Source organism: Mirounga angustirostris, unplaced genomic scaffold (genome assembly GCF_029215605.1).
Source record: "Mirounga angustirostris isolate CCGP_5_RB_7025 unplaced genomic scaffold, mMirAng1.0.hap1 SCAF_8, whole genome shotgun sequence".
NCBI lineage: Eukaryota > Metazoa > Chordata > Mammalia > Carnivora > Phocidae > Mirounga > Mirounga angustirostris.
In genome coordinates, this window is record NW_026991716.1 from 102,569,378 (window position 1) to 102,587,758 (window position 18,381).

At 36.2% G+C, this 18,381-nt stretch overlaps 1 protein-coding gene and 1 long non-coding RNA gene across 4 annotated transcripts in view; one reads left to right on the plus strand and one right to left on the minus strand.

Annotated features, from left to right (window-relative positions):
- Positions 1-18,381, plus strand: part of LOC123836405 (uncharacterized) — a 61,732-nt gene that overhangs the window by 5,574 nt on the left and 37,777 nt on the right. The gene's annotated exons all lie outside the window — the stretch shown is intronic.
- FAM184A (family with sequence similarity 184 member A) overlaps positions 9,748-18,381 on the minus strand; it is a 112,400-nt gene continuing 103,766 nt past the window's right edge. The window contains exons 14-17 of one of the 3 annotated variants that reach the window (XM_054505525.2): positions 16,845-16,962; positions 14,522-14,626; positions 11,693-11,895; positions 9,748-10,141 (exon numbers count right to left, since the gene is read on the minus strand). In XM_054505525.2, the coding sequence (XP_054361500.2) occupies positions 10,060-10,141; positions 11,693-11,895; positions 14,522-14,626; positions 16,845-16,962 (508 nt within the window). In that variant the 3' untranslated portion in view covers positions 9,748-10,059. Of the gene's footprint in view, positions 10,142-11,692; positions 12,343-14,521; positions 14,627-16,844; positions 16,963-18,381 lie in introns of those variants that run through there. The other 2 variants (XM_045865399.3, XM_064598054.1) reach the window with 2 other exon arrangements.

Here is an 18,381-nt window from a genome sequence, read left to right on the forward strand (position 1 = left end):
TCTGTCATTATGAATTTGTCTGTTCTAGGTTATTCACATAGGTGGAATCATACAATATTTGTTCTTTTGTCTGGCTTATTTCACCTAGCATGTTTTCAGGGTTCATCTGTGTTGTAGCATATGTCAGATTTTCACTCCTACTTAAGGCTGAATAAGATTCCATTATATGTATGTAGCACATTTTGTTATTGTAAGATAATAGAAAAAATATATATATATATATTGGTCTCTGCCCCCAATTCCTGGGCACAAAGCTCCTAAAACCCTTGTAATTTCCTAAGTTATAAGAACACTAGTGGCAATCTTATTGGTTGTTGTTTTAAGATTTTATTTATTTATTTGACAGAGAGAGTACAAGCAGGGGGAGTGGCAGGGAGAGGGAGAAACAGGCTCCCACTGAGCAGAGAGCCCAACATGGGGTTCGATCCCAGGACCCTGGGATCATGACCTGAGCCGAAGGCAGACGCCACACAGGCACCCCAAGGGGCAATCTTGTTTTAATATTTGGTTTTTGACCCCATCCCTGACACAGGGCTCCTAAAACTCTTCTAAATTCCTCAGTGATAAGAGCACTAGGAACATCTTTTGTTCTAGTGAGGTACCTCTAGGAGGGCTCCTGGATAGGGCACTGGTCACCAGAAAGACTAAGCCATGATTAGAGGCTTAGAATTTTCAGCCTTACCTCTATCCTCCAGAGAGGCGAAAGGGGCTGGAAAAGACATTAATAATTGATCATGCCTATTTGAGGAAGCCTCCATAAAATCCCAAAAGTATGGGGTTCAGAGAGCTTCCAGGTTTGCAAACACATCCATACTGGGAGGATGATGCACCCCAACTCCATGAGGACAAAAGCTCCTTCATTCAGGAACATCTGAGATCTTACCTTACACATCTCTTCATCTGGTTGTTTATCTGTTATATCCTTCCATAATCTGGTAGATGTGTTTCCCTGAGTTCAGTTAGCCACTTTGGCAAATTAACTGAACCCAGGGTCATTAGAACCTCCAATCTGTAGTTGGTTGGTCGGAAGCACAGGTGATAACCTGAACGCGGCTTCTGAAATGTGCGTATATGTGGGGGGCAGTGGGTGGGAACAGTCTGTGGGACAAAACCCTGAAGCTCTGGGATCCAGTGCTGTCTCTGGGTAGATAGTATCGGAATTGAGTTAAATCGTAGGACACTCAGCTGGTGTCAGAGACTTGTTGGTTGTTTGGGGGAGAAAACAGCTACACATTTGTTGACCACAAGTGTCAGAAATAAATGTTTTGTATGAGAACTACAGGAGATACACAGGAGATAGACTGAATTGAGGTATTTCCCTACAACAGAAGGTAAAGACTGGGTTTTTAATTTTATTTATCCATTTATCTGTTCATGGACGTTTCTGTTATTTTCCACCTTGTGGCTATTGTGAATAATGCTGCTGTGACCGTTGGTGTGCAGGTATCTGTCTGAGTTGCTGCTTTCAATTTTGCTTTTGAATATGTACCTACATGTAGAATAGCTGAATCATATGATAGTTCTCTTTAGCTTTTTGAGGAACAGCAAACTATTTTCCACAGTGACTATATCATTTTACATTCATACCAGCAGTGCAAAAGTGTCCCACGTTCTCAACATCCTTGCCAAAACTTAGCCCTCCCACCTTTTTTCTTTTTTTAAATTCCAGTATAGTTAACATACAGTATTATATTAAGGTGTACAATATAGTGTTTCAAGAATTCTATACATTACTCAGTGCCCATCAAGATAAGTGTACTCTTAATCCCCTTCATCTCTTTCCCCCACACCGCTGATGGTAACCATCAGTTCTATATAGTAAAGGGTCTGTTTTTGGTTTGTGTTTTTTTTCCCTCCTTGTTTGTTTCTTAAATTCCACATATAAGTGAAACAATATGGTATTTGTATTTCTCTAACTGATGTATTTCACTTAGCATTATACTCTTTAGCTCCATCCATGTTGTTGCAAATGGCAAGATTTCATCAGTTTTCATGGCTGAATACTATTCCATTGTACATATATATACCACATCTTCTTTATCCATTCATCTATGGGTGGATATTTGGGCTGTTTCCATAGTTTGTCTATTGCAAATTATGCTGCAATAAACAATGGTGCATGTTTATTAGTGTTTTTGTATTTTTTGGGTAAATATGCAGTAGTGCGATTACTAGGATAGATAGGTTAGTTCTATTTTTAACTTTTTGAAAAACCTCCAAACTGGTTTTCACTGCACCAGTTTGCATTCCCACCAACAGTGCAAGAGGGTCCTTTTTTCTCCACATCCTCCCCAAAGCTTGTTGTTTCTTGTGTTTTTGATTTTAGCCATTCTGACAGGTGTGAGGTGATATCTCATTGTGGTTTTGATTTGTGTTTGCCTGACAATGACTGATGTTGAGCATCTTTTCATGTGTCTGTTGGCTATCTGTGTATCTTCTTTGGAGAAATGTTTGTTCATGTCTTCTGCCCTTTTTAAAATTGGATTATTTGAGGTTTTTTGTATTTAGCTGTATAAGTTATATACACATACACACACAAGTTATACACACACGTATATATTTCTTTATATGTGTGTACACACACACACATTTTTTGGGGGGGGACACAGAGGGAGAGAGAATCTCAAGCAGGCTTTACACCCAGTGCAGAGCCCAACATGGGGCTCAATCTCACAACCCTGAGATCATGACCTGAGCCGAAATCAAGAGTTTGACCCAACCAACTGAGCCACCCAGGCGCCCCAGTTTTTTATATATTTTGGATACTAACCCTTTATCAGATATGTCATTTTCAGATATCTTCTCCCATTTAGTAGGTTGTCTTTTATTTATTTATTTTTTAAAGGTTTTATTTATTTTTAAAAGGTTTTTATTTATTTATTTATTTCACAGAGAGAGAGAGATAGCGAGAGCAGATACACAAGCAGGGGGAGTGGGAGAGGGAGAAGCAGGCTTCCCGCGGAGCAGGGAGCCCGATGTGGGGCTCGAAATCAGGACCCTGGGATCATGACCTGAGCCGAAGGTAGATGCTTAACCTACTGAGCCACTCGGACACCCCTAGAAGAGATGGCTTTTAAGGATTCTTCTAACTCCAAGATTCTAGGATTCCATGTTGCTTTTTCTATCAAAATAAATGTTTTGCTGAAACTATTTTTCTTCAATTACAGTGTTAACCATTTATATGACTACTTTGACCGTGTGTGTGTGTGAGAGAGAGAGAGAGAGATTGAGAAAGAGAGGGAGAGAAAGGTAGAAAGGCTTTAGTCTCATCCTAGGGTCCTATCACCCCAAAGGCTCCAGAAAGGGAGGGCAAATCCAAACTCTATGTAGGACCTCTTTGGCAGAACATCATGGTGGCATAGATAAAGGCTCTAGGTATAGAATCAACAAGAACATTCTGCAGATATCTCAGTTCAGCTGAGGTTTCCTGAAGCTGCAGTCTTTTTTATTTTTATTGTTTTCCATGGAAAGTATTTATTTTTTAGTGATGTATAGTTGACACACAATGTTGCGTTAATTTCAGGAGTACAACGTAGTGATTCAATAAGTCTGTATGTTATGCTGTGCTCACCACAAGTGTAGCTGCCATCTGTCATACAACACTATTACAGTGCCACTGACTGCATTCCATATCCTGTACCTTTCATCTCCATGACTTATCATTCTACAACCAGAAAACAGTCCCCCCTCCCCTTCACCATTTTGCCCAATTCCCCCCGCCAGACGCATAAGTACAGCCATCTCTGTACTTATGCGTCTGTTTCTGCCTTATGTTTGCTTATTCATTTTGTTAGATTCCACATATAAGTGAAATCATATAATATTTGTCTGACTTATTTCACTTAGCATAATACCCTCTGGGTCCATCCATGTTGTCACAAATGGCAAGATCTCATTCATTTTTATGGCTAAGTAATATTCCATTATTTATATATATAGTGTGTGTGTGTGTGTGTGTGTGTGTTTATCACATCATCTTTATTTATTCATCTATCCATGGACACTTGGGTTGTTTTCATATCTTGGCCATTGTAAATAATGCTGCATTAAACATAAGAGTGCATGTATCTTTTCGACTTAGTGTTTTTGTTTTCTTTGGATAAATACCCAGTAGTGGAATTACTGGATCACAAGGTAGTTTTTTTTTTTTTTTTTTTTTGAGGATGCTCCCTACTGTTTACATTCATATTTCCACCAGTAGTGCACAAAGGGTCCCTTTTTCTCCACACCCTTGACAACACTTGTTGTTTCTTGTCTTTTTGATACTAGCCATTCTGACTTATGTTAGGTAATGTCTCCTTGTGGTTTGAATTTGCATTTCCCTGATGACTAGCGAAATTGAGCATCTTTTCATGTGTCTGTTAGCTATCTGTATGTCTTCTTTGGGAAAATGTCTACTCAGGTTCTCTACCCATTTTTAATCAGATTATTTGTGGGGTTTTTGGTGTTGAGTTGTCTAAGTTCTTTATATATTTTGGATGTTAACCCTGTATTGGATATATCATTTGTAAATATCTTCTCCCATTCAGGAGATTGCCTTTTGGTTTTGTTGTTTCCTTTGCTGTGCAAAAGCTTGTTTAATCCCAATAGTTTATTTTTGCTTTTGCTCCCTGCCTGAGGAGACCTATCTAGAAAAATGTTTCTAAGGCCACTGTCAAAGAAATTACTGCCTATGTTTTCTGCTAGGAATTTTATGGCTTCAGGTCTTACATTTAGGTCTTAAATGCATTTTGAGTTTATTTTTGTATATGGTGTAAAAAAGTGGCCCAGTTTCATTCTTTTGTATGTATGTAGCTGTCCGGTTTTCCCAGCACCATTTATTGAAGAAGCTATCTTTTCCCCATTGTATATTCTTGCTTCCTTTGTCAGATTAATTGACCATAGAGCATGGATTTATTTCTGAACTCTCTATTCTGTTCCACTGATGTCCATGGCTGTTTTCGTGCTAGTACTATACTGTTTTGATTACTACAGCTTTGTAGTATATCTTGAAGTGTGGGAGTGTGATACCTCTACCTTTCTTGTTCTTTTTCAGGATTGCTTTGCCTATTTGGGGTCTTTTGTGATTCCATACAAATTTTAGTATTATATGTTTGAGGTCTATGAAAAGTGCTGTTGCTATTTTGATAGGGCTTGCATTAAATCTGTAATTGCTTTTGGTAGTGTAGACATTTAAACAAGATTCTTCTAATTCATGATCATGGAATATCTTTCCATTTATTTGTGTTGTCTTCAATTTCTTTCATCAGTATTTTACAGAGTTGTTTCACCTCTTTGGTTAAGCTTCTTCCTAGGTCTTTTATTCTTTTTTCTTTCTTTCTTTTTTTTTTTTTTTTAAGATTTTAAGTAATCTGTATACCCACGATGAGGCTCAAACCCACAACCCCAAGATCAAGGGTCACATGCTCTACCAACTGAGCCAGCCAGGCACCCCTATTTTATTCGTCTGGTTGCTATTGTAAATGGGATTTTTACTGTTTCTGTGGGCGCCTGGGTGGCTCAGTTGGTTAAGCAACTGCCTTCGGCTCAGGTCATGATCCTGGAGTCCCTGGATCGGGTCCCGCATTGGGCTCCCTGCTCGGCAGGGAGTCTGCTTCTCCCTCTGACCCTAACCCCTCTCATGTGCTCTCTCTCATTCTCTCTCTCTCAAATACATAAATAAAATCTTAAAAAAAAAAATAGGTGTCTGTTATGTGAAAATCTTTTTTTAAAAAATTCTGTTTCTGCTACTTATAAGTGTGTAGAAACACAACTGATTTCTTTGTATTGATTTTTCTATCCTGCAAATTTGCTGAATTCAATTATTCTAACTTTTTGGGGGGTCTTTAGAATTTTCTATATATAACATCATGTCATGTGCAAATAGTGAATTTTATTTATCAATTTGGATGCCTTTTATTACTTGATTGCGGTGGCTAGGGCTTCTAATACTATATTAGTAAATGTGGCAAAAGTGGACATCCTTGTATGATGAATATGTTAACTGTGGGTTTTTCATATATGGCCTTTATTATGTTGAGGTATGTTCCCTCTAAACCTACTTTCTTGAGGGGTTTTGTCATGAATGGATGTTGTACTTTGTCAAATGCTTTTTCTGCATTTATTTGCTTTGTTAATGCCGTATATCATGTTGATTGATTTGCTAATTTTTTTTTTTAAAGATTCTACTTATTTATTTGACAGAGAGAACACAACAGGGGGAGCGGCAGGCAGAGGGAGAGGGAGAAGCAGGCTCCCCACTGAGTGGGGAGCCCGACATGGGGCTCGATCCCAGGACCCTGGGATCGTGACCTGAGCCGAAGGCAGACGCTTAATCAACTGAGCCACCCAGGTGCCCCATGATTTGCTAATGTTGAACTACCCTTGCATTCCTGGAATAAATCCCACTTAATCATGGTGTATGATTTTTTTTTTTTAACATATTGTTGAATTTGGTTTGCTCAAATTTTGTTGAGGATTTTTGCATCTAAGTTCATCAGGGATATTGGCCTGCATTTTCCTTTTTTTTAGTAGTGTCTTTGTCTGGTTTTGGTATCAGGGTAATGCTGGCTTTGTACAATGTATTTGGAAGCTTTTCTTCTTTTTCTAGTTTTTGTAGTAGGACCAAACATTCTTTAAATGTTTGGTAGAATTCACCTGTGAAGCTGTCTGATCCTGGCCTTTTGTTTGTTGGGAATTTTTTGGTTACTGAGTCAATTTTGTTACTAGTAATTGATCTGTTCCGATTTATTATTTATTCCTGGTTCAGTTTTGAAAGATTGTGTGTTTCCAGGAATTCATTTCTTCTAGCTTGTCCAATTTGTTGGCATAGAATTTTTTACATTATTTGCTTACTACTCTTTGTATTTCTATGGTGTCAGTTCTTTCTCCTTTTTTGTTTCTTATTGGATGTGTTCTTTTTTTCTTGAGGAATCTGGCTAAAGATTTATCAATTTTGTTTTTTTCAGAGAACCAGCTTTTGGTTTCATTGATCTTTTCTGTTGTGGGTATGTGGGAGTGTGTGTGTCTATTTCATTTATTTGTGCTGTGGTTTTTATTATTTCCTTCCTTCTACTAACCTTGGGCTTTTTTTTTCTTCTTCTTCTTCTTTTTCTAGTTCCTTTAGGTATTAGATTGTTTGAATTATTTTTTTTTCATTTAAGCCTGTATTGCTCTAAATTTCCCTCTTGGAACCACTTTTGCTGCATCCAAGATTTTGGACCATTGTATCTTCATTTGTCCCTATGTATTTTTTGATTTCCTCTTTGGGTTTCTTTGTTGATCCATTGGTTGTTCAGTACCATGTTATTTAGCATCCATGTGTTTGTGGTATTTTTTTTTCTAGTTTTTTTTTTCTTCTTGTGATTGATTTCTAGTTCCATACTGTTGTGGTCAGAAAAGGTGCATGGTATGATTCTACTTTTAAATTTATGTGATTTGTTTTATGGCCTAACATGTGATCTGTCCTGGAGAATGTTCCAAGCACATTTGAAAAGAATGTGTATTCTGATGTTTTTGGATGGAATATTCTGTAAGTATCTGTTAAGTCCATCTTGTCTAATGTGTCATTCAAAGGCACTGTTTCCTTATTGATTTTCTGCCTGATCTATTCATTGATACGAGTGGGGTGTTAAATTCCCCTACTATAATTGTAATACTGTCAATTTCTCCCTTTATGTCTGTTAATGTTTGCTTTATGGTTTAAAGGCTCCAGTGTTGGGTGCATAGATATTTACAGTTATTCTGTGTTTTGTTGGAGTATCATTATGTAATGTCCTTTTTTTATTATCTCTTGTTACAGTCTTTGTTTTAAAGTCTATTGTCTGATCTATGTATTGCTAGCCTGGTCTGTTTTGTGTTGTTGTTTCTTCCATTTGCATGGAATATCTTTTTCCATCCTTTCACTTTCAATGTCTATATGTGTCTTTAGGTCTAAAGTGAGTCTCTTGTAGGCAGCATATAAGTAGGTCTTTTTTTTTTTTTTTCCCAGCCAGTATGGTGATTTAAAAATTTTAAATCTAATCATGCTATTACTTGCTCAAAATTCTAAAGGATCAAGTTGAATTCCTTACTAAGCATTTCAGGCCCTTTGTAGCATAATAGAGCATAGGTTTTAACCTTTACTACTTGTACATTTGTATTCTTCATCTGAGTTGTTAATGAGTTAAAAATGTTAAATTCTAGGGGCACCTGGGTGGCTCAGTCGTTGGGCGTCTGCCTTCGGCTCAGATCATGATCCCGGTGTCCTGGGATCAAGCCCCGCATCGGGCTCCCTGCTCAGCGGGAAGCCTGCTTCTCCCTCTCCCACTCCCCCTACTTGTGTTCCCTCTCTCGCTGTGTCTCTGTCAAATAAATAAATAAATCTTTAAAAAAACATGTTAAATTCTAATAAAAGGCTAGGTGCTCAAGGAATGGTTGCTGTCTCATGCCATATTCTTTAGCCCTACACATTGATCCCATAGGATTGCACTTAATTCTCTGGATGTAGCTGGCCTGTTCTTTCTTGATACTTGTTCCAGTTTGTGCCTCAAACAGCCCTGTCCCTGGTCTGGTTAATTCCTACCCATCTTTCAAAATTATAATTGGGTACCATTTCCATGTCAAGCTTTCCCTGATACCACCTAGGTAGAATTAATCACTTCCTCCTCTCTGTTCTCATTGTACATTCCATAAATCTAGTGTCCCTTCTGATATTGCTCTGATATTGAAAAAGTTTGGTCCTTGACTATTTATTTCAGCAAGTATGTGGTTAGCTCTTGAGGACAGGTGTTCATCATCTCTGTATGTCTGTGTCTAGCATAGTCACCTGCATGAGTACTAATCATCAAATCCTTGGTAAATAATCTCCAAATTATTAGGTAAAATAAAAATCAGGGACAAGAATATGTGCTTATAACTAGATTTGTTTTCTGAAATAAGAATTAACCACTTAGAAAATTCAGTCTCAGTTGAAGGAAAAATTCAGAGCAAGTATTTTATGTAAACTTTTTTTTCCCCCAGGATAACTTAAAAGAACATGCCAACTGTGCAAACGCATATACGGTGGTTTGTTTCTTGAAGATTGTGTGAAGATTAAATAATCTTTCTAATGCCCCTCAGCACAGTGACACATAATAACCACTAAAAAAACCTGGTCTTTATTGTTGGTACAATCATTCATAGATCAGGTATTTGTATTCATCTTGTTCCCCCAGATTCTTCTAAAATCTACATTGCTTAGTCAACTAAATTTGGCACTCTAGTTATTGAACACTAGTTGAGTTGATATATCAGTAACAAATTTTTTTTCTTTCTAAATTTTAATTTAGATTTAATTAATATATAGTATATTAGTTTCAGAGGTAGAGTTTAGTGATTCATCAGTTGCATATAACACCCTGTGCTCATTACATCAAGTGCCCTCCTTTATACCCCTCACCCACTAACTGTCTCTTTACCAAATAACTTTTGGCCATAAATCCTATTAATCATAGAGACTAACTATATTAGAAGTTCTAGATCCTCAACTATCAGAATAATAAAATACACTATAAATAAGTCAGCAGTACTTTTATAGCTGAAAGTTTATAATTTCCACGAGTGTTTTCATTATAGTCTTATAAATTTAGAGAACACAGTTTATAGTTATACATGGTAATGGAACAAATTAGTAGGTTATAATATATTTATCCTGATTGTGTTATGATTATTAAAGTCAAATAATTTGATATTTTATTATGCAGTAAAACTTGTTAGAAAACACCTTTTCAGTGTCTTATTTAGAATTAAAAAATATTTTAAAAGTCTAACAAGCTTACTAGAAAAAAATGAAAAGCACTGTTTGTTCTAACAAAATTTATTATGCAGTAATTACAAAGGTTAAAGACTCCTCCATCTCAAATAAAAATAACTGTTATAATTACACACATAATATAGTAGAGTGATTCCAATAAATATCACAGGAAATAGTGCATTTTCAAATTGGAGAGACAAATACTTTCTCATTCACAGTGTCTGACATAGGAAAGCCTGTTCACATAATGGTCTGTATAAGGTCATGCTCTTAGTCCACACAGACTAGCTGTTGCCAACACAATTCTTTCAGAATGTGAAGTACCGGGCAAACCACTCCTGGCGCTGGGGATCTGGAGAAGCCACCGGGGAAGCTTCACTCTGAGGAGGACTGAATTCATAAAAAAAGAGAGACATGTAACCCAGCATTAAGCTGTTTTGCAAAATGAAGAGAAAAGCACAAAAAACATCAGTGTAGATTACCACAACTGGTTCCATGTTAGATGTGGTTTGTAGATCCCTCTACACTAGATTGGTTTCTCCACTCCATGAGAGCATGAGAGTGCATCAGCAGCTCAGATGAAGTCAGTTAAGGAGGAGCCACATCAAAACAATTACAAAAAATTACAAAAAGACAAAAATCAGACCGCTGAGAAAAATGTCACCTTCTTTGAATAAAACAATTCGGGAGGAATTGTCAGAAATGAGAACAAGATAACATTCCTCTTTTTCAGCACCTTTTTACTTAAAATTTCAGAATCTGACACAAGCATTTGATTTTTACACATGTGTCCACATATATAACTAAGTAACTAAGCCATGGCATAGTATTTTCACTACATGTATATTCATTTTAACTTTCATAATTCCATAAACAAATAGTCTAGGGGGAAAGGAGTACAATTAAGAAGCCCATTTCCCCTCCATCTTCAAAGTTATATCATTTATACTTAATTCTAACTAACGATTCTTTGGGCTAATTGAGAAAATAAAAGAATCCCTACCGTCTTTGGGGGAAATTACAAGGCACGCAACAAAGTGTAATGGAAACTCCAGTAGTCAAGTTCCTTGAGCTCATGCACATGCATCTTACTGATACCTGAACATACCCATGCACAAGGGAAAATAAGCAACACAAAATATTTAGCAGGAGGCACATTCAAAAGTGTATGTGACTATTTTTATTCTTGCTACATTCTTCTATTTGAAAGTCATTAACTATGTCATCACTTACCCTAGAAAAAGGTCATCTACCTGTAAGACTATTACTAGTGACACTGCTGAGATTTAGTAGGAATAAGTTAAAAAAATAAATTTAAAGCAGCACAGACTCAGTAACGTAAACCTAAAACAATACTTTCTGATGTTATTTAATGGATAAACAATTGGGTTTCATTTAAATTCTTGTTAATACATTTAATCAAGTCTGAGGTTAACTTCAAATTGGAATATCAGTTGTAAAATTTTTTTTCTAAATTTACTTTTTGCTTCTGTATATCATTAAAGTCCCAAAGCTTACATATTTTTTATTTTGGCAGTAAGCATATATATTTGTAAATAAGCCTGGTAAGCAAGAAAGTGAAAAAGAAAATACAAGAAAAACAAAAAAAAATTTTAAAGTTCTGTAATAAAGATGGATAATTAGTGAAAAATTTGCTACAATACTCAAAATGAAGCAAATATCCATAAATATTAAAATTCTAAGCATACAAATGACATTAGCACCTCTTTCAGCATACAGAAAAATTGGCAAGAAATTAGAAAAAAATCTTAAGAGCCAAAAAGGAGTTCCTTAGAGAAGTGATAAATATATTGTGAAAATCTTTCACAGTAATATTTCTTTTCCTAGGCTGGTCTTAAAGTAGTGAATTTCTGCAATGTAAGAAGGTAAATTTTTCAAGTTAAAAAAGAAAAGAAAAATCACTGGTGAGACGGGGCTCACCTCAAAAATGTCTTGGGCTCTTTAGGTGGCACTGGCTGAGGAAGTGGTTTGCTGCTGTTGAACTCAATATCGTGGACTGGAGAATTAGGAATGGGGTCCAGGCGGTTAGGATGTCCATTGCCCACTCCACCAGATTCCAGAGCACTTAGATTGGGAACACTCACAAACCTGTTTGTTGGTGACTTATCATTCTTCTTCTTTTGCTGCATTAAAAATAATACATGTGAGGATAGTCCCTGCATAAGGACAAATGAGAAAATAGGAATAGCAGAAGATACAAATTTGGCATGGGAAGGTTTTGGAAGCTTTATGTTAAATTAGGATGTTAAAATGAACCAGTGTTACCCAAAGTGTGGTCTGGGGATCCTTGGAGGTGTTCTTTATCTACATGGAATCCTTAGGGACACACATGCTGCTGGGCCAGAAAGAATGAGGAAGAAACACGAATTGGTGTTCATGGGGAGGGGAGGAGATGGAAAGAATGTCAAAGGGTAAAGACTACTGGGAGGAAAGGGAGAAGGAGATCTTGCAGATACCACGAGGTTAAACAGATTTGGGCTAAAATTAGGAGAAGAAGGTTATAAAGTTAAACAGTTTTAAAAGGGAGGTCCGTGAACTTTAGCCTTCTGTCAAACGGAGGCAGTCCTTGTCTGGAAAAAAAAAATGGGAATGGAAAAATGCTTGGCAAAGTAGTTTGAAACATATCCCACATTCCTACTTAAGACCTAAAGCTGACTCAAGTAACTGGTTTTAAATTCACTGCACTTTTTGAAGAGAGAAAATTAAATCTGCATAATTAAGTCTCATTTCCCAATTGGTGGTATCAATAATTGGCTCATAATCTTTTAAAAACATTAAAAGGTTATAAAACAAAAGTGATCCATTTATTAAATATTTTAGTTGGTCTTTAAAATTAACAGGAAGAGGAACACCTTCAGATTATCAAAACCTATCAGCTTGCAAATCAATTCTATTTTATTCACACCTCTAGAATCAATGAGCATCATCTTGCTGGAACACAATAAAATTTAACATTTTGCAAGATATTTTTAACACCATCTTTTACAAGTTAAATCTGTGCTAACTGAATTTATGAAATATTTTTCTGCAAAATGATTAAAGTGTTTTTTAAAAAAAAACTAATAGCCTAATTGGCCTTTTTCCTTTATTTACAAAGTAATGATCTTACTATCTAGACCTTGCCCTCCTCTGTCATATTCTGTGAATCATGGAGTCTCTGACAGAGTCTACTCTGCATAACTGAAAAGAGAAAGGAAAAATAATGTCTTCTAGAATCACAACTATTAAAGCTGAAATCACTCAAAAGTGCACAAAGATGTATCTTTTGCATTTTCTTATTCTAGTCACCAGAGGGCATAAATAAACCTACTATAGGTTTCTATTTGATGAAATGAAAAGTATCATTGGTAAAGTTCTACAGTAACCATTTTGTACCTAAAAATGTAATTCTAAAAAATATATTAGAAATATTTTCATTTTATTATTTGTTTCAACAAGTCTCATAATCTTGCTTTGTTGTATTTCACCTTAAATTATGAACTTAAAAACTATAACTGTATTAATTAATTCACCAACTATGAGAGCCTTCCACGTGCCAGGTAGTATTTTAGGCTCTGTAGATACAGCTATAGGCATCCCTGCTTTAGTCATTCTGTTTCATAAAACATTTAAGTTCATTCTGTGTTAAAGACTTAAAGTTTGGGGGCACCTGGGTGGCTCAGTTGTTAAGCATCTGCCTTCGGCTCAGGTCATGATCCCAGGGTCCTGGGATCGAGCCCCGCATCAGGCTCCCTGCTCAGCGGGAAGCCTGCTTCTCCCTCTCCCTCTCCCACTCCCCCTGCTTGTGTTCCCTCTCTCGCTGTGTCTCTCTCTCAAATAAAGAAATAAAATCTTTAAAAAAAAAAAAAAAGGCTTAAAGTTTGAAGCACTTTAACTTGTGAAGGAAAGGTAGAGTCCATGTTCTTAACAGAGAAGTTTTTATGAGCATTGAAAGAAAAAATTTCTGGCTAAGGGCTTAATATAAATTAGGCATAATGGGCAAATTAAATCTGAATCAAAAAATAACTTTCGCACTAGTACTTTAATTTATTTCTACTACTGATTTCTGCCAAAAGCTATGTAATCCCTGTGAAGCCAATATACATAATTAATTCTTCATTATTTGCTTTATTCACTTATTTGTGGCCACTTACAGAAAATGTGATGAAATTTGCAACTGAATACCTACTATACCCAAAGCACTATGAGGGGAGCCATAGGAAGCTGGGGTACAAAGATGTGTAAGACTTGGCCACGTCCATTTCACTTGTCTACAGGCTCTTCTATGCTCCTAAGAGAGTAACAAAGTATCAGAATGGGCCATCTTCAATTTTAAGTGTCAAGAAAGGTCCTAAGACTGAGAGAAGTCAAGCCCTTCTCCAAAGACTGGTAAGCAACAAGGTTCATTAACATGGCAGGCCTCAGGCCTTAAGTTAGGGAGAGCTGTTGGATATACATGGCTGGGGTACCTTTCAGGACCCCATAGAGGATAGTGAACACCAAGAAAATGATGTTAGTTTTCTTTGGAGATATGAAAAACAAAATGATAGAAAAAAGGTTTTACAATCATGTCTTAAGGAGTACGAATTCTCAACAAAAATATTAGTCTCATTCTGTGAAAATGTATACATAGATTTCATAGATTTTAATCCTAAATATTAAATTTAAGAAAACAGTATTTGGAAGGTTTATCCTATGCTACTCTAAATATTAAAAATTTTAAGCAAGTTTTAAACTACATCCCTATTTTAGAGTGTTTATAGCACATACCTTAGTCAGTGGATTAACAACACCAACAGTAGGGCTTGAGTTAAACACTTTGTTGAAGTTAGTTTCTCGATTGACTAATTCCAGCTGATAAAACTTATTATCCTCCTACGCAAAAGAATTATAAACATCACTTAGACATTTTCTGTTGAAAATTTAAAACTGTTTAAATGCCATTTCATTCAAAATTTACTATAAAACATGAGTGAGGACTTATATACCTCGTTCATCAAAGATTTCTAGATCTGACTGCCAGTGTCTTAATGACTGCTGGTGGGAAGGTTTTCAAAACTTTTCAAAATCCTATGCTTTGGGGCTCTTCTCTACCGTTTAATAACTTTTTTCTCCAAGACTGGATCGAAATGTTTTATTTGGTCCCATCTCTATTCCAAAGGGCTGACTGTGCAGTTCGAGCAGCTTAACTTACATTCATGGAGTTGTATGCATGGATTTGTTGTTTCTATAAAGGTGACACTGATATATCCTTATTCTTCAGTACTGGTAATACATTTGATCTTGCCTAATCTCCTCTCTGAGACCTCAGTGTTCAGGTGACTTTTGAACAACACAGGTTTGATCTCCATGGGTCCACTTACATGCTGATTTTTTTTTTTTTTTTATGAATACAGTACTATAAATGTTATTTTCTCTTCATTATGATTTTCTTAGTAACATTTTTCTCTCCAGCTTATCAGAATACAGTATATAATATACAAAATAGGTGTTAATTGACTTTGTTACCAGTAAGGCTTCCGGACAACGGTAGTTTATTAGTAATCCAGTTTTCGGGGAGTCAAGTTATATGCGGATTTTCGACTGTGCAGGGAGTTGGTGCTGCATGCACTATTCAAGGGTCGACTGTATTACAGCAGTGCTAATCACTGACCGAAGAAAAAGTGACCTACGTACAGATAAATCCTTTGCCTTTCACTTCACCACCATCATGTGTCAACTGAACAAACTGTAGGAAGTAAACACATGAGTGTGAAATGCAGGACTGTGCTCTAGTAGAATTAGATTCTTCATCCCCTTCTTAGATACCACTGTCATTCACACCAATCTCAGCCCATGTGCTTCAGAGTCCGCAGAATTGGTGAGCAGTGGCAAGAGTGTAGAACAACCCTTAGCTGGGTTCCTAGCCTGTCACCAACTAGCTATATTGCTTTGTGTTTGCTTTATTCTTTGAAGTCTAATACCTATCCTGTTGTGAGGATAAAATACAACTATATCTTTAACATCTGTTCGCTAAGAACTGGAAAAGCTACTTCTACCACAGATGAAATAAATATACTTAATCCCTTTGCTAACTTCATGTGTGGAATAGAAGGTAATCAGAGGAATCTATGAGGCCTGTGCGCATGTTCACAATGCCTGGAAAATCTTGCCAATGTCTGCTCCTGGGTTCCATAATGAACCCCAATCTATAACCTTCTACTTTTAGCAGGAACTTGTAGTCCCAGGCAATAGGCTGACTTTCCTAAATGCCAACAAAGAGAGGTTCTTTAAAGAAAAAAGAACTTCAGAAATAAATGCTTCTAGGCTCTCTTTGCATGCTAATTACATCCACAGTTTTCAGTTGAAGAGATCAATGAACCAATAGAGTGATTAGCATTCTATTTTTAGTTTTTACTCTGAAAGATTTTTTTTTGTGACCATAAACAATTATTTTAATTATTGATCAGGATATATAATTTTGGAAGACTCTAAAATGTTTTATGAATTAAGACATTTGTGTATTATTCTTGAAGAATAATAGCTTTAATGAAGGCAGTTTATTTATTGTTAAAACTGTATTTCCTTCCCTGATGGACTGCTCAGAGACTCTTAACACCTCAGTTTGGACCAAGACTCTTAAGAGAGAGCCTATAACTTTTCTTAGTTAGAACCCTAAGAAAATGGAACCCTTTTCCCATGAGTATCTCTTTGGATTAGGGTAAGTTAACATGACTAACTGGAAGTACACAGTGCAGGCTAATGCATGCGTGTGTTGATTCTTCTTTCCTATCCAATTCTAATTCTACATGAACAATACACACCTTCAATAACATATTAACTATATGTTGGCAATGACATTATTAAACAAAAATAAGTACTGAAGACTTCTAAAAAATACTGAAAAGAGGCACAATTCCCTTACCTAATACCAAGTTTAAAAATTTATGTTTCTTATCCTTATTCATGAACATTTTTAATAAACTTTTAATCACAATGCACATATTTTATACTTTCAATTTTCATTTAGCATTACTTAATACTTAACCAACAGACTGTTGATTGGCAAACATGGTAACTAACATGGTTACATTCCTCCCCCCCAAAATCTTACAATTAATTTCTTTATGACTTGGTCTCTTTCTGTAAGCATGGCTTTTAATTCTGTAATCATCTGTATATCTTCTGGTTTTGATTCTCTCATTAGATATTTTTCTTCCATTTCTTCTAGTCTGAAAACAAGAAACCTTTTAGTTCATTGACAGGACTCAGACACATTCTTCTGTAATACCTACATTTTTCAAATTAGTCCAGTTGAACACATACAAAATTTAAAACCAAATTTTTTTCCTTAAAACTTTTCAGCATAATAACATGACTGCCTCAAATAGCTCTAGTGTTATTAAAGGCTCTAAGGGGGTAGATGATGTTATTAAAGACTACAGATTACTTTTGCAAGAATTCACTCCATTGTAAGTCATTCAGCAGTGTGTGGGGATGAGGTGAGGTAAGCTCTGTAGAAGAAATGATATAATGAATAATACTAACCTCTAAATATAGGTCTGATGCTGGAATTGTTGTCTCCCTATCAGAAGAACTTACCAAAATACACTCCTGTGTGATGACATAAGGCTTGGTAACATACAGAAGAGGGACAAGAAAAGATACAGAGGAAAGGGAAACAAAGGACACATACATGACATCATTCTTTCTTATGGGAAACACAATTTAAAAATTCTGTATTATCAGCTAATACATATACACTGTAAAAAGGCTCATCAGATAAGATAATTAATTTTCTAGGCTTCTTCTGCCCCAAATGAGATGAGAAGGCAATAGGCCTGAATGCCACTGAAGGCTCTAGAATAGAGGCCACCTTTTATGAGCAGAGGCACCATAGACCCTGCAGAGTCTAAAAATATAGGACAGGGCAGAATGAAGAGGATGCAAATGGAAACTGCCAGCTCAATTGGGAGTGTGGGGGAGAAACAATTTCAGTTTTAGAAACTTTACATAATTACAGCAATTTAAAAACTTACTGTTTTCAAAGTAAAAGGGTAGAACGTAAGCTCAAAATCATGGTGAATGAAGATGCACAGAGAAATTTATTCAACAAATACTGAGTAACATCTATCTTCTAGGAATCACAAGAATCTCTGCGTATTTTAGGAATTTTAGTAAAACTCCGCTAACTCAGCCCAACCTGAAGTTCTAATTTGGAGGGTTCAGGAAGATATGTGGGTAAAGACAAATATGGGGTTAGGAAGTCACCATGTCTCAGGATCAGAGGGGACTTTGTCAATTCAGTTTGAGGTTAGTTTCACTATCTTTTATTCTTTTGTGACGATGCAGACTGAGTGAAAAATGTGCTTCACTGGGCTCACATAGAGGGACCTTGTATTTTATCATGATACGGCGTTTTATGGGCAAAAAAAAAAAGCTTGAGGAACAATGATCTAGTCAAGGAAAAAGGCATTGGGTTTAATACCAGAGTAGCCACAAGATGTCACCGTGGTACTTTATCGTTAAAAGCAAAATAGAAGATTTTTGAACTAGCTGAGCAAGAATACTTGGCAGTAAATGGTCGCTAAAAACCTCAATTTAATGCCTTATTTAAAACTATTATTAAACCAAATAAATAAAACTATTAT